The 12107-nt window shown below is 48.8% G+C and overlaps 4 protein-coding genes across 4 annotated transcripts; 1 reads left to right on the forward strand and 3 right to left on the reverse strand.

Annotated features, from left to right (window-relative positions):
- Positions 1-141: 141 nt before the first annotated feature.
- On the reverse strand, positions 142-3455 carry KY384_005383 (uncharacterized protein; the record flags this gene model as incomplete). The annotated part of the gene is made up of 2 exons (XM_044813884.1): positions 142-3180; positions 3261-3455. 2 exons carry the CDS (start codon positions 3453-3455, stop codon positions 142-144), a joined length of 3234 nt encoding a protein of 1077 aa, XP_044669185.1.
- Positions 3456-6354: 2899 nt separating this feature from the next.
- On the reverse strand, positions 6355-7975 carry TCA9 (Succinate--CoA ligase [ADP-forming] subunit beta, mitochondrial; the record flags this gene model as incomplete). The annotated part of the gene is made up of 7 exons (XM_044813885.1): positions 6355-6453; positions 6510-6849; positions 6901-7446; positions 7509-7608; positions 7662-7734; positions 7785-7868; positions 7922-7975. The coding sequence occupies 7 exons, from the start codon at positions 7973-7975 to the stop codon at positions 6355-6357; spliced, it is 1296 nt and encodes a 431-aa protein (XP_044669186.1).
- A 168-nt stretch (positions 7976-8143) lies between these two features.
- Positions 8144-8887, forward strand: KY384_005385 (uncharacterized protein; the record flags this gene model as incomplete). The annotated part of the gene is made up of 2 exons (XM_044813886.1): positions 8144-8316; positions 8383-8887. The coding sequence occupies 2 exons, from the start codon at positions 8144-8146 to the stop codon at positions 8885-8887; spliced, it is 678 nt and encodes a 225-aa protein (XP_044669187.1).
- Positions 8888-9083: 196 nt separating this feature from the next.
- Positions 9084-10888, reverse strand: KY384_005386 (uncharacterized protein; the record flags this gene model as incomplete). The annotated part of the gene is made up of 5 exons (XM_044813887.1): positions 9084-9886; positions 9934-10356; positions 10410-10477; positions 10528-10626; positions 10677-10888. 5 exons carry the CDS (start codon positions 10886-10888, stop codon positions 9084-9086), a joined length of 1605 nt encoding a protein of 534 aa, XP_044669188.1.
- Positions 10889-12107: the final 1219 nt, after the last annotated feature.

Below are 12107 nucleotides of genomic sequence, written 5' to 3' on the forward strand. Positions count from 1 at the left end.
TTCCTGTATCCCCAAACGCCTCGCTAGAATGACGAATACGCTAAAGTAACAGAAACCTCTCAAATTAAGCGGGTCAAAGGGAATGAAAATGGATTATAGTGCGATGCCCTTGATGCCACACCAACCCAAACTAGCCCAGTGCTAAGCTCGACCGTCCTGAAGACCGTCCTTTGGTAGGTCTATTGTTCCGTTAGGAATTGGAGGACCCGCCTCAGTCTGGCTCTCGAGAGAGGGTTTCCCGTTGGAGACAGGTTTGCTTTTGACAAGATCGACAACGTCTCTCCCGATGTCACCAGCGCCGTCGAGTTTGCTCATTCGAGAGTTAAAAAAGTCTAGATCCCTGAGAATCCGTTCTTTGCCGGCTTCAGTCTTCACCTCTATTTCGTCGAAGGCATGGTGCCACTGTTCTCGATAGCTGTTGAAGACTGGATCCATGATTGACTGAATGGTCATTTGCGGCAAGTGCTTGCTAAGTACTTTGTGAAGAGTCGTCGTCTCCTTTATCAGAGTCTCCATATATGGGCTGACGGCAGCATTGGTCGACGGCCCATCCCAGTCGATTTTCTTCATCGCACTAACGTGAGTCGAGGCGCGATTGCTCATAATATCGACCATCTTGTCACTGATGCCGGATTGATGCTCTTGATAAAGTCGCTTCACTTTGTCAAATTCAATCATCAGACCCTGAGGGTTGGTCTGATACCGACGAACAAACTCGCGCATATATGGTACAAGAGCTGTAACGAAACTAAGCGTTTGAGAAGCGAGTGCTAGATGCTTGGTTGTTATGTTCTTTAAGCCAGCGCTTCGAGTCGCGCCCGCTCCAAGGATCAATTGAGAGGATCGGGAGTTGAACAATTTGAGATATTCAAGCAGTGATGTCGTGAGCTCCTGCGTCATGCTTGGAATTCCGGTAATGATCTGCTCAAATTGACTGATGCCCTCCAGTAATACTAACGCTGAATCGGGGAGGATGAACTTCTGTTCGTCGATGATAGCACTTCGTATCCTATCTTTGACCGTCTGTTCTGCACCATTCGGCAGGTATCCATTAGGCGATTGTCTACTATCCTGCTCTTCGAGATTTTCGGCAAATACCAAGCTACCTACGGACCATCTCCCAACATCTCGGGTGCTGGCTGTGATGATGTCAGTGAGCATTTCATTATGCTCTTCCGAAAAATCTTTCGCGTCCCATCTGTCGCGGTCGAGATTGTCGATGAGCTTTTGCCTGGCAGCATCACTAGCACGTTTTACAAAATCTTGGATGTGCGCATTCACAACAGTCTTAAGTGCTGTGCCCCCTCGGCCAGAAGTAGCCTCACATTCATCGGCAAAGAGCCTGTTCAGATTAAAATATCTTAGAAAGAGTCTTAATGGGAGCTGTGTGCTTTGTTCCGATCGAACTTTCAAAACTTTAGTAATTTGAGCTTGAGCGATATCTACGCCCTGGCCCAGAAGGTTTGACATATCCAGAGTCTGCTGGATATCTTCCTGGTCAAAGGAGACCCGAGGAGGTAATTGTGCTACCGCCAAATTCTTACTGACATCCGTATTTGGTAGCGAGGGACTCCCCAGGGATGCTGAAGCACCTCGGCTAGACGCACTGAAAGTGCTCGTGATATCTAACACCAACTTGACTTGAGTGCTCAACCTTCTCAAAGCCTCACCCACATTCGCATAGATCTTTTGTAGCATGTCTTCCGCCTCTTCAGGTGCTAAGTCCCGAAGATGCCGAGCAAGAAGGCTTGATTTCTCCTGTTGAGTCAGTCGCCGCCCTCCCTGGGTGGATGCCGAAATGGTCGATTCCATATCATCATCGCTTGAGCTTGGTAGATGTCTTTTTATCAAGACCTTGATCTCTCTCCACAATGCGTCTCGATATGCTGTGGTTGCCTGCTTCAGACAATCGCACCTTGCCAAGCCGTCGAGATTCACCTGCAGAGTAGAACGCAGCGTATCGTCCATGTGAAGATACGTAGGAAATATTGATGGCTTCCTACCGTGCATACCTCGCGAGCGCTGATATGCGTTATCCCATCTCTCCAGGGTAGTTTTTGGGATCGTAGAGTCGACATGCCTCCTCAAGTCACCTAGGAGAGCGTCTAAGAACCTTGATTCAAATGTCTTTCCTATCTTCTGCCGCAGATAAGCTATTTCATCATCTGAGCCTTGCAGAGCGTTGATCCCTCTTAAGTCAATCAATTGCTCAGACTTCAATCGATGTACGTCTGACCTGTTATCTCCGGTTTCCCTGCGCTGACCAGCCATGAGACATTCCACACTGACCAGGGTGCTTAGGGCGTCTTGTACTTCCCCTTTCTCGAGATACTCTTCACAGCGCGTTACAGACTCAACCATTTCCCACAATTGACGAATGGCGTCACCAAGTTTCCGCATGTTCTCTCGTCGTCTACGAAGAGCCACAATCTTCAAGCCTCCTTGCATCATGCCACCATCTAAATTGGTCAAGTCCGACCTCAAAGACTGAATCTTGGCTACAGATGAAGCAGCTTCCGTGTGAAGCTCACGTAAATTACCTAATGCAGCGAAGAATGAACTCGAGGCTGTCGAGATAGAGGATATAAGGTGCACCTCGACGGTGTCCATGTACCAGGAGAGCTTCTCTTGTAAAATGGCGTTTGTAGCAAGAACTTTCCTTCCACTGGACCCCGGTGGCACTGCAGCCCCATTCGCACCTGGCTGCCTCACAATCTCCGACCTTTCACTTACAATATCGAAAATTCGAGGATTCTCCAAATGGAAATCGGGTTCAAAGTAAACATTAGGGATGGTAGAGAGAGGAGCAGGCTGTAGAGGAGCACGACGTCGGCCAGTAGCTTGTCGCCTCGCATGAGGTCTCTCTAACGGTGAAGTAGGCAAGGACGGGCTGAGATCCAATGCTGGCGTGCCTGGTATACCTGACCTGCGCCTCGAATGTTGTGGGGAATTTAGAGTAGGGTGAAGACTCTCGCTTGATAAGCCCCGGGACCTCCTCCTTTCCACCGCCGCCTCTCCCGTTGTTGCATCACCTTTCGCTCGCTGGAAAGCGTCATAAAGGGCGCCAGCCTGCTTCAGATACGAGGAGAAGACTGATAGGTCTACAGGGGGTATATCGGAAAGCGTGACTGGTGGTATGTCTTTTGTCGAAGGCGGCTTCACAGCACTTGAAGCAGCAGTCTGAGGTAGAAGGCCAGTACGAACAATAGGAGGTTGTAGTAACGTGGAGATAGCGTTGTGACTTCCTTCTGTTATCGCACCTTGATCTTGTGTTGACGTATCCAGACCCCCCCGGCAGAGCTGTAGGAGCTTGCGGGCAAGCCTCTGGGTTGGCCCTGACGTGAGCTGAGAGATGATTGAGTTGGTGAGGTAAATGGAAAAGGGTACTGATTAGGGGTTGCGGAGGAAGGCGAGGCGAAGGTATCAACGGATCGCCTGGGTGCCGAATAGGACATGACGAGCTCAAAGGCATGAGGAAATATATCAAATAATGATGGTCCATTGGTGACGGATCATGTTCCATACGCAGGCTTTTGCCAGAATGATAGAACGCAAAAATAGGACTGCAATTCCTCGGTCCTGGAAAGTCAGAATGGCTCTATGGTCGACCGTAATAGCCCGTTTCGGCTACGGCTGTCAGCTTCACCAGGGCACGAGGGCGGTTAATCTGAAGGTGGCACCGCCAAATTCTAGGGCCCTGTTCAAGGGGCAGCTATCGAGGGTTCGCCCCTATAGCATGCCTTATACCGTGATCTTCTAGGCTGCGTTATAAGGCCTAAACACCGCTAAGTTGACTTGGCGGTGCCACCTTCAGATTAACCGACCCTCGGCAGGCTTGGCCCTGAATCCGCCTTCGGGAGGCGGCGCTTACATCAATTCGAGAATAACGAAATCTATCCATAAAGACTTGTATTTGCTCTTCAAAATGACAGGTTCTCTCCAGACCTGGGGCATTCGCGGATGTCGACTCAAGCCTGTGAGACCTAATACCAGCATTCTAAGCTTTGAACAAAGCTGAGCTCCCACTGCACTATCTCTTGTCAAACCTATGATATAACCCTATTGCCGCAGGGAAGACAAAATTGGATGTGAGAATGACTTCAAGTGTAACACTACTGGATATTCTACGAAACGACCTCGTTCTTCAGCAGATTAGTCCCTATCTTGGTATCACGACTTTATTGTGCATTGCAACTACAGCAAAGGCATTCAGAGAGGTCATCTATCCCAATCAGCTTGTTTTCAAGCGTCTGGATTTATCGGAGGTTCGAATACTCAAGAAGCCCTTGTGGCATGCCGAAGATACCCTGGGACTGGCTGCGGAAGACTATTATGGACAACCGCTGATCCATTATTTGTCCGCACTAGATGCACATTCAATTCTTCATGCCGTCCGGACGTTGATCCTAGATGGGTTGAATGTATCCTCTTCGTCTCTCATGAACATTCTATGTAATACACAATTTCGGATACAGATTCTTTCTCTTAGAGATGTAGGTACACTGAGTGAAACCAGTCTATTGCGACTCCTTCGCTATTTGATTCGTCCAAGTCGAGCTGAAGAAAGTCCATCTTTGAAAGCCCTCTATCGCTTTACCAAAGTGGCAGAGCCTGGGCCAGCGGAATTAAGTTTCAGGGAGAATTCGATCATGAGCGAAGGGATGGGCGTCACTGCGACAGTTGGCGCTACACTTGGAATGCCTGTCAGTCCACCAATATCAAGTGATATCGAGCATGATCCTTATGCATACTCCTTTTATAAAGAATTTGGGACTTGCACATTGCCACTGAGCCTGGAAGCTCGCGAGGATTGGGCATTTCTCCTGCAGGCTTCTCAGGGGCTGGTGGCTTTCGACATGGTTCTATGTCCGCATGATCCAGCTCAGCTTGCGACCGTTGATCATAAACCGAAACTCGCTACTATCAGATTAAAAGGTTGTCAAAAATGCGGGTCTTGTCCTGAAGGCTCTGCCTATCCGGGCATTTCTGTAGGTATTTCTCTTGTGACGCTCTTGAAGTTCCTGATCGTGCAACGCTTTTGCTTGCTGTTTTTTTTTAGTACAAGTCTAAGTATCAAGGAGGCGAGCATGACTCATGACATGATGCCTCCAAAACTTCAATTAGCTTCAATCTGGTACTTCCTCCAGGGGGTTTCGTTCTTCGAAGTCACAACAGTAACCTTGTCTATAAAATGCACCTTTTTCTCTGTAAATTTTCCTCTCGATTGTTTGAAACGTGCGCTGCTGCTTACTCGTTTCTGTGTTCCAATGCCTGACTGATGGCAAACGTAGGCAGAGCACCGGTTACCACTTCTGTCGCCACCACCTATGCACACCACTTCAATAGCCGTCGCTCAATCCTGCAACATAGGTCATCAACCATATCCGCCACTAATTCTTCGTTGTGGTACCTGCCTCACAGATAGGTGGTGCCAAAGATGTAATGCATGGTGGTGCGAAGATTGCTATGTCATTCCGAATAAGCGTGCGGCAAAAGAAACATCCTTGACTCCATTGGTGGACAACAGCATCAAGGTACATCACGGTCTCTGCGTTTCGCGTTGCTTGATGGACGATCTGTTGAATGGTGTGGGTGAAGGTGGCATGTGGGGCTAAGCAGCGCGGTTTCAATATTTCGAGATTTGATTTGAGAACCTTCATGATCTCGGCTGACACTTCGCGTTGGGTGAAAGCGGGTTAGAAAGTCGTGCTGGGATTGCGGCACATTATGCTCAGCTTGCGAGCAACAGACACATCGTCGTTGTGGAACTTGTCGCGAAGACTACTGTTTGAATCATGACGACGAATGCAGTGCCAACCACGTGAGTTTTCTAGACCGGAGCATTTGAAACAATATTGACATTGATAGTGTGCATGGTGTGCGAGAGGTGGAAGAAGAGGCGCTATGTTAGAGTACTAGATTAGCTTCAAGACTTTTCGAAGTTACTGCGGCATCGTGTTCTTTGATACTATGGAGTCAGGGTCGAGATCCACGGGACCGATCATATTCACAATACTTCAGGGTTTTCATAGAATTATGCGAAAATGTCTCTCTTATCAACCGGGTCCTGTTGCTGCGGCGTACCATGGATGATATGCACTATCCCACCATTGGTTCAATAAAGCGCAAAAACCCGATATAGTAATTTGATATGAGGGAAAGGTGCGAGGCTACCAAGACCTGAAGTGAGAATATTTGCTATATCTACAGTCCAAGATTGAATTCAACGCCGACTAAAGGGTATACGTCAGTATATCTCCTCAAATAGAAGAGCAAGAAGATCACTAACCGTCAATATCTCGAGCTACAGCAGAAGAGCCTACGTTAGCTTTATCCTGTAGCAGCCACAAATGCTCACTTACCTTGCTTCACCAGTTTCGAAAATTGCACACTCTTCTCTGCTGCTGACTGCAAATCTTCGATTGAGAAAATCTTCATTCCGCTCTCGTTGATCTGCTCGCTCATCAGCTCATCCAGACAATCAAATTGTCAATTGAAAGGGGTCATACCAATTTTGCAGCCTTCTCCATATTTGTACCTTGTAGTCTTGCCACAATCGGCGTCTTGATATTCATACTTTCTACGACGTTGACTAAACCTTGAGCAATTGCGTCGCACCTTACAATGCCTCCAAATATGTTGACGAAGATGGCAGAGACTTTGGGATCGCTCGTAATCAAGTCGAAAGCCTCCTTGATGGCTTGTGGGGTAGCCCCGCCTCCAACGTCAAGGAAGTTGGCTGGCGAGCCGCCATTCAGCTTGATGATGTCCATTGTAGCCATGGCAAGACCGGCACCGTTGACTAGGCATCCAATATCTCCATCTAATTTGATAAAATTCAATCCAGACCTAACAGAGTTAGTCCGCATCGGAAAATCAATTCCGTATCAAAGGCCTCACTCAGCTGCCTTCACTTCGTCGGCGTCCTCCTGCGTCTGGTCTCTCCAACTGAATACTTCTTTCTGTCTGAAATCGGCGTTGTCATCAAAACTGAGCTTGGCGTCCATAGCTAAGACCTGGTGGTCACTCGTCTCACTCAATGGATTGATCTCAATTTGCGTTGCGTCTTTGTCCATGAAGACCTTATAAAGCTTCTGGATAGTGTCTTTCGCGTCTTCGATGCACTGCTCGCTAAAGCCGAGTTCAGTAGCAATATTTCGCGCCATGTCGTCCGTCACCCCTTCGTTGATGTTTATGTTCGTGGTTATGATAGCGTCCGGGGACTCCTTCGCAACAGTTTCGATATCCATTCCACCTTGTGATGAGGCAATAATGACGGGAGCTTGCGATTGTCTATCCATCAGGATCGCCAAATAAAACTCCCGCCGTGCAAATTTGCGTTCACATATGTAGACAGCGTTGCAGACACGACCTCTTGCACCCGTTTGCTTTGTGATGAGCTTGTGACCGATCATTTGGTCTGCGAACATCTTGGCTTCCGTCGGTCTACACTAGTTAGTCTCTGGGCTTTGAGTGGTGCAGGAGATTCGCTCAGTGTAATCACGTACGAGTATATGACCCTTACTCCTCCCTTCAGCCCATTGTCGAACGTCCCTTTGCCCCTACCTCCAGCAAGGACTTGGGCTTTGATCACCATATCGTCTCCACCTAGAAGGTTTGTACGTGAGTGTCTTATTCGAGCATTACGCGAATAAGCGTACCGATATCTTTAGCTATCCTCTCTGCTTCCGTTGCGGAGCGAGCGACCTCGCCCTTAGGTACGCCAACCCCATACTACCGAATGTAAGTGACCATCTTCTCGATCCTCCTTCACGTCTTCTTACACTATTAAGTAGCTTTGCCGAAAGGTATTCGTGTATCGATAGAAATCGCTTTTGCTGTGTGGCGGAGCTCCTTGGGATTGCTAACTATTGGATTGTCAAAACCATGGGCAAGCTTTTGCGCAGACAATACTACAGACCTTGTATCCTCCTAGAGCAGCAGCCAATGGCTTACTACGAGCAAGCTTATACATGGTTAGTCGTCAATATGGCAACAATGGCCTGAATGAGAGCTGAGGGAAGGAGGGGCCGTTGGAAAGCTTCCTCAGCCGGATTCACCGAACGGAACATCCCCGCAAGCACCAAAATCACAAATATATCACTAGGACCCAAGCATATCATCTTTGCATATATAATGCTCAATGGCGCCCATTTCTCTCGCAGATGTAATCGCGAATCGCACATCTGTCTCGCTTGCGCGATCACAGCGCCTCGTATCCTCATGGCTCCCTCCACCCCCTCCTCAAGATTCCGAAATCGCCAAAAGTTCAGTGAAGCAGGAACAGGCGGATGTCTTTACACCTGAACCCGAATTGTAGGTCTTGTGACCAGGATTTATAGGAAAGAAGAAATATCCAGCTGATCATCATGGATGAACAAGACGCGGCCTTGGTCGTCAGGCGCCCAAAGACGAGGGATTAGGGGCAAGTAACGGCGTCGTGAATTCACAAGAGGAGCAATTGAGGAAACGGCTGTTGGGAAAAGGAGCTCCGGGAAACAAACGCAAACGTAACGATCAGTTTGGATTAGAGAGACAAGATCTCAGCACCAAAAAGCCGCGGTCCGTACAATCTTCTCAAAAGCGGATGGGCGATTCGGACATGGATGACGACGAAGACGTTGGGCGATCTGCAGTGGGAAACCCCAGGAAACCGTCAGCAAAAGTTCAAAATAATTCTCTCAACGACGGAGAAGATCTTGTAAGGGAAGACGAAAATGAGTTTACCGACTGGAACGGATTAGAAGACGATCCGACATTAGGAAAGCCAACGAATTACTTGGATATTGTGCTTGCTGAGAAAGCCCGGAAGCGAAATAAAAAGAAGAGGAAGAGGAGGAAGAAACAAGACGCAGAAAGCGATGCAATGAAATCCAAAGTCGGGTAGAAGCAAAAAGCCTTCTCATATGTACAGGCTGGGCACTTCAAAAACAAGCTAGCTGCCTCGTCAGTCACAATGCTAGGGTAATGAGTTATATGTCCAAGAATTGATGAAGCAATATACACTATCCAAGCCAGTATGTAACATTATGTCCAGGATCACATCATGTCTGATTATATACCCTCTTAAAGTCAAGAGCTCATCAAACGATTCGTTTCCTTTTCCTTTCGTCATAAAGTGGATCCTCATCTTCTCTCTCTGCAGTCTCTGCTGGGTTTAGAAGTGAATGCACGTTGCTGGCCATGCTACTTCTTCTTGTGTTTGGCGCCGAATCCATGATGCGCGGGGCAAATTTGGAACCAGTATTCCAAGACCAATTGCTTTCAACGCTCAAAGTGGAAGGCGTGGTCTCATTACTGGTCAAAGGAGGTGTGTCGTGATAAGAGCTAATGCTCTGTCTAGGGCGGCCGAATTCATAGGAAGCAAGCTGGTCGTGGACATTCTGATCAGGGTTATGAGCTTGTTGAGTGGGTGAAGAGGGCCAATGACCGGAGGATTGCCCTGAAGCATTCGGGGAGCTTTGCGCGTGACCAGGCCATCCCGGCACACGAATGTCTGCGGAAGTGTGCCTTCTCCCAAGATTTGGACCAGGTTCTGAAACATTTGCAAGGGGATGTTGAGGGAGAGCTGGCGGTATCTGGGTCTGAGGCTGGAATGGGCGGTGGTAATTTGGCAAGGGGTTAGCAGTGCCTATGGAACCATAGCGACGCTGTGGCATTGAAGCATTGGCAGGTGGCGGTTGCGGTCGCAAAGTCGAGGATCGTGGAGGTATAGCGTGGAGGGAAGAGCGTCGTTCGTCAACAGGGGCAGCGCGTGGTGAGACGGGTTCCTGGAGTGCCATGTTTGAGAAGTAAGGTTGCCGACCTGAAAGGAGCGATTCGTGGGGATCTTCATAATTGCGAATCAAGTCCAATTGGCGTGCAATGTCCCTTTCCATCGTTGCAGCTATATCGCGTGAGACACGTCTGTATTTAAGCTAGCAAAAGGCTTACCATCGCGCCTGACAGGATGATCAGGGTCTGTAACAACAGAAGACACCATATGCGTCAAATCGAGACTCCACTGATGAGATCTGACCAGGCTGTCGTTCAGGGTATGACACTTTGCACTGAGCGCAATGTTGTTCTCCTCGGATCGTATGAGCCGAGCTTGGATGTCGTAGATCAATTGGTCAAGGTGGGACAGTCTTGCTTCGGTTGGATCCATTAACGCCTCCGTAGGAGTCCCTGGATGAGATATGGAAGCTTTATGGTGGTTCGGAGCTGAGTAAGAGTCCCGGTGAATGATCGCATGCCTCGAAGCCCTTCTCTTGATTTCGCGTAGCCCGGCCAAGTCTCCCTTCCTAAAGCTGCCGTTGCCATGCTTGAATTCCCACAGAGTCGCATCTGGTGAACCCGTATGGAAGACATCGCTTACTAAACTTGCTGTTAGCTGAATTGAACTCTTCTACATACCTGAGCTGAGTTACCTTTATGGAAACCGTACATGTTGAGTTGCCGTACGAATGAGGAAATATTCGTATGTTTGAAATATTGCCTGTGAGCAAATCAGTATCGATTTCGCGAAAGTCCGATTTCCCGACTTACGACAGGACTTTCGCGAAGTCTGCCGTCGGAGACATTACAAAACTCTCATTATTGGTGGACCATGATATCAAGTTCTGAATGCCAGAGTCCTCCAGCATGCTTTCAACATCATCAGCTTGTGGCTTGGGCGAGAGACAATGATTTTTTACCTGTATAGTTTATGGATGAAAGCCGTTTGGACAACCTTGGGTTGCTGCGCAGATGTTGCAGCAGCAGCGCTGAGTCCAGCGGCCAGCCCTCCCGATTGATTCTGGTGTCCCTCCACTGGCACACCATTGCTCATGTGAGCGTGGAGATCCGTTTCGGGGCTGCTATGCATTGGCGGACCCATAGTGCCTACAGCAGGCGGCGTGACGTCCATAGGATCTGCATCACTGTGCTCCCCTGAATGAGATGATACATGTATGGCGGCCGCCTCTTCAAACTGCCTTTGCTGAGGTGTACCGGAGCCTGGACTTTCACTCATGACACCGGCCGAGACACGCCCGAGTAATTGACCGCAGAATCTAGTTTGAGGCCCGCACAACGTAGCTGCTGAGGTATCTCGCTCAATGCTGGGTTTATTGATCTTACAATCAATCTCCCGACGCTCGGATCCTAGGTATTTATCGAGGAGAGCATTTTCAAGCTCAGCCTCGGATGCGTCCGATCCCCTTCTTCCCAGCTCAAGCAAAGCCGCTCAACTCTGGTTCAGGTACCGTTTGGCGCAGGAAACCCGAGGTCGTCCAAGCGGAGATCTTCGCCTTGGAGCAAGTGTCTGGATGTCGATGAATGTTGATGATGGGTACCGCTGCTGACGCGGTGGTCTAGATTGCGAGCGTACAGATCTATGGGATTGGAGAGAAGTGCAAGAGGGTCAATGAAGAATGCCCATTGAAGTCGAGCAAGAGGAGAAGCATACTTGAGGGGGCTGCTAAAATCCGGGGTTGTCGATCACAGAACTACGTGGGTGACGGCGCGTTCTGGAAGGCGGAAGGCTATCTCATTAGTGACGTCGACGACAAGGTTACGTCGCGTTCACAGCAGTTGCAGATAAGTATATCAGCAACGGTACGAGTGATGGGAAAGTACTGAACGATATTGCAGTAGGTGGCTGGAAGATCCGACCGAAAGATTGGCCGAAGAAGTCATGCAAATGTAACGAATTATCTGAAGCAAAGACGATCTCTCTCGCAAGCGTAGCCGAAGGCGAATTCTTGGGGCCGTGCACCAGCAGACCAGCCAGAACCTAGGGCCGCAGCCTCCATAACGAAGATCTACAGTAATATTCTGCATGTTTGTTTCATCGATGTCACATTCGAGAATGACAATGTTGTTGTTGCTGTTGTTGTTGTTGTTACCCTGCCGTCAAACTGAAGCACGTGGATTTGCCCTGGTCCGCATGCGGAGTCCACCACCATCCCGGAAAGCTCCTGCATGATCCAGAACACTGCTTATCAAAGCGAATTGTATTCATGTTCATCCGGCTCAGCAAGGTGTTGCTGACTGCGCTCGGAGTGATTCTTTACCTCTCGAGTCTGATCTCCCTTGCTAGCAGCATGGAAATCTGCGTAACCTAGGGGGTGGAAGACTTGACCAAC

This window comes from Bacidia gigantensis (assembly GCF_019456465.1).
Source record: "Bacidia gigantensis strain McMullin 20006 chromosome Unknown contig_245, whole genome shotgun sequence".
Classification (NCBI taxonomy): domain Eukaryota; kingdom Fungi; phylum Ascomycota; class Lecanoromycetes; order Lecanorales; family Ramalinaceae; genus Bacidia; species Bacidia gigantensis.